Genomic DNA, 2023 nt, shown 5'->3' with positions numbered 1-2023 from the left:
CATCTATCATGATTCTCAAACGTTGTTCAGTTCTTCAGTCATCATGATGTTTTTGAAAAAGGTTACCATTCCCTTTCCCTTCAAAACTTGTTGGAAGTTAGCTGTGAATTTTTTTTAGGTATTTTATAAACTGAGGAGTAAATCTTCAAATAGCTGAATTTTTGTTTCTTTCTATGAAGATTTGCATCTTCTAAGCAAATTTAAGTCATAAGAATTAATCTCCATTTGAATCAATTAAGATATCTGGAAAGACCATGGGGAAATATTTGACCACTGTGAGCAGGGAAGTGATAAAACAGGGAACTATCTGGTAGTGGGCTGCCACTAAATTATTTCATGCAGAAATAATCTCACTTTGAACTTGATCACTGTATTTTTTCCTAGTTCTCCTCCCATCTGGAAATGTCAGAGATCTTCCAGAAATCAGACTGACTGGCCTGGAATAATCAGTCAGTCATAACTGAATTCATACTACAGGGTCTCTCCAGTTCTTGGGAACTCCAGATCTTCTATTTCCTGTTTTTCTCCATAGCCTATGCAGCCATTGTACTGGATAACCTCCTTATTGTGCTCACCATCGTGTCAGAGCCACACCTTCACTCCCCCATGTTCTTTTTGCTGGGCAATCTCTGCTTCATTGACATGTCTCTGGCTTCATTCACCACCCCCAAAATGATTGCAGATTTCCTCAGTGTGCACAAAGCCATCTCTTTTGAAGGATGCATCACCCAGATATTTTTCTGGCATCTGTTAGGGGGTGCTGAGATTGTACTGCTGATATCTATATCTTTTGATAGGTAAGTGACTATATGTAAACCTCTATGTTACTTAACCATTACAAGCCGAAGAATGTGCATTGGGTTGGTAAAACTTTCCTGGATTGTTGGCATCTTCCATGCTCTGGGTCAGTTAACATTTACTGTGAATCTGCCCTTCTGTGGACCCAATGAAGTGAACAGCTTCTTTTGTGACCTCCCCTTGGTGATCAAACTCGCCTGTGTAGACACATACATTCTGGGAGTGTTCATGATCTCAACCAGTGGTATGATTGCCCTGGTGTGTTTCATCCTCTTGGTGATTTCCTACACTATCGTCCTGGTCATTGTTCGGCAACATTCCTCTGGTGGGTGCTCCAAGGCACTCTCCACTTGCAGTGCCCACTTCACTGTTGTGACCCTTTTCTTTAGCCCATGCATTTTCATCTATGTCTGGCCTTTTACAAAATTCCCAATAGACAAAGTGCTCTCAGTATTTTATACCATTTTCACTCCCCTCTTGAATCCCGTGATCTATACCCTTAGAAATAAAGATGTCAAGGATTCCATGAGAAAACTTAGTAGTCGTATCTTTAAGTCTAGGAAGACTGATCATACCCCTTGATTTCCTCATACAAAAATGAAATACTTGTTCTGCATTTATCCTCCTCATTCAGTTGGTCAACAAAGTGATGCTACTGCAAGAAACTGGTAAGTTCATGGAAGAACTATTTATATAATCAGTCTCAGCAGTCACTGAGTTCTGGTCATGTTAATTGTTCCTCATACAATGTAATATTAACTACAGGGCACCATCAAACCTATACTCAGCATTTTACTGCACAGAGACCCGCTTTTTGGAATAGTCAACTTCTGTCAGATATAAACATTTATTTGAGTATTCCTTCTCGGACACATATGCATGTTTTAAGAGTAGATTTTCTCCTAGTCTCTTGTAATAGCCTCTAAGAAAAGAGTGTGAAAGTGTGAAAGCACCAACACCTAGTATAGTACCCTGTACACTGAAGTTACAATGAGATTTTTTGTTGCTGACAAAGGTGCTGATGAACGGATTATTTTAGTTCGAAAGTCAGGAAAAAGTGGAAGGTTCTTGGTAAGTAAAAATATTTGGTATTTAATGTTTTTGTAACCCATCTGAGAATAAAAATGTACCTTATTTATATTCTGTCCCTAAGTTCCCTAGAGTGGATTTTACAATTTTAAAACAGTATAGTTAACTCCAGAAAATTCTTGTAGTCTTGTATATA

At 38.6% G+C, this 2023-nt stretch overlaps 1 protein-coding gene across 1 annotated transcript; it reads left to right on the top strand.

The window, feature by feature from the left end:
* Nucleotides 1-262: 262 nt before the first annotated feature.
* Nucleotides 263-1380, top strand: LOC114221327 (olfactory receptor 4K3). The gene is given in 1 exon segment (XM_028119441.2): nucleotides 263-1380. A coding segment is annotated over 1 exon segment (978 nt). The 5' UTR covers nucleotides 263-402.
* Nucleotides 1381-2023: the final 643 nt, after the last annotated feature.

This window comes from Eumetopias jubatus, unplaced genomic scaffold (genome assembly GCF_037043125.1).
Source record: "Eumetopias jubatus isolate StellerSeaLion01/CBP00866 unplaced genomic scaffold, mEumJub1_p1.0 scaffold_7, whole genome shotgun sequence".
Classification (NCBI taxonomy): domain Eukaryota; kingdom Metazoa; phylum Chordata; class Mammalia; order Carnivora; family Otariidae; genus Eumetopias; species Eumetopias jubatus.
Note: the sequence above shows the minus strand (reverse complement) of the source record. Positions and strands in the feature narration are given on the sequence as shown.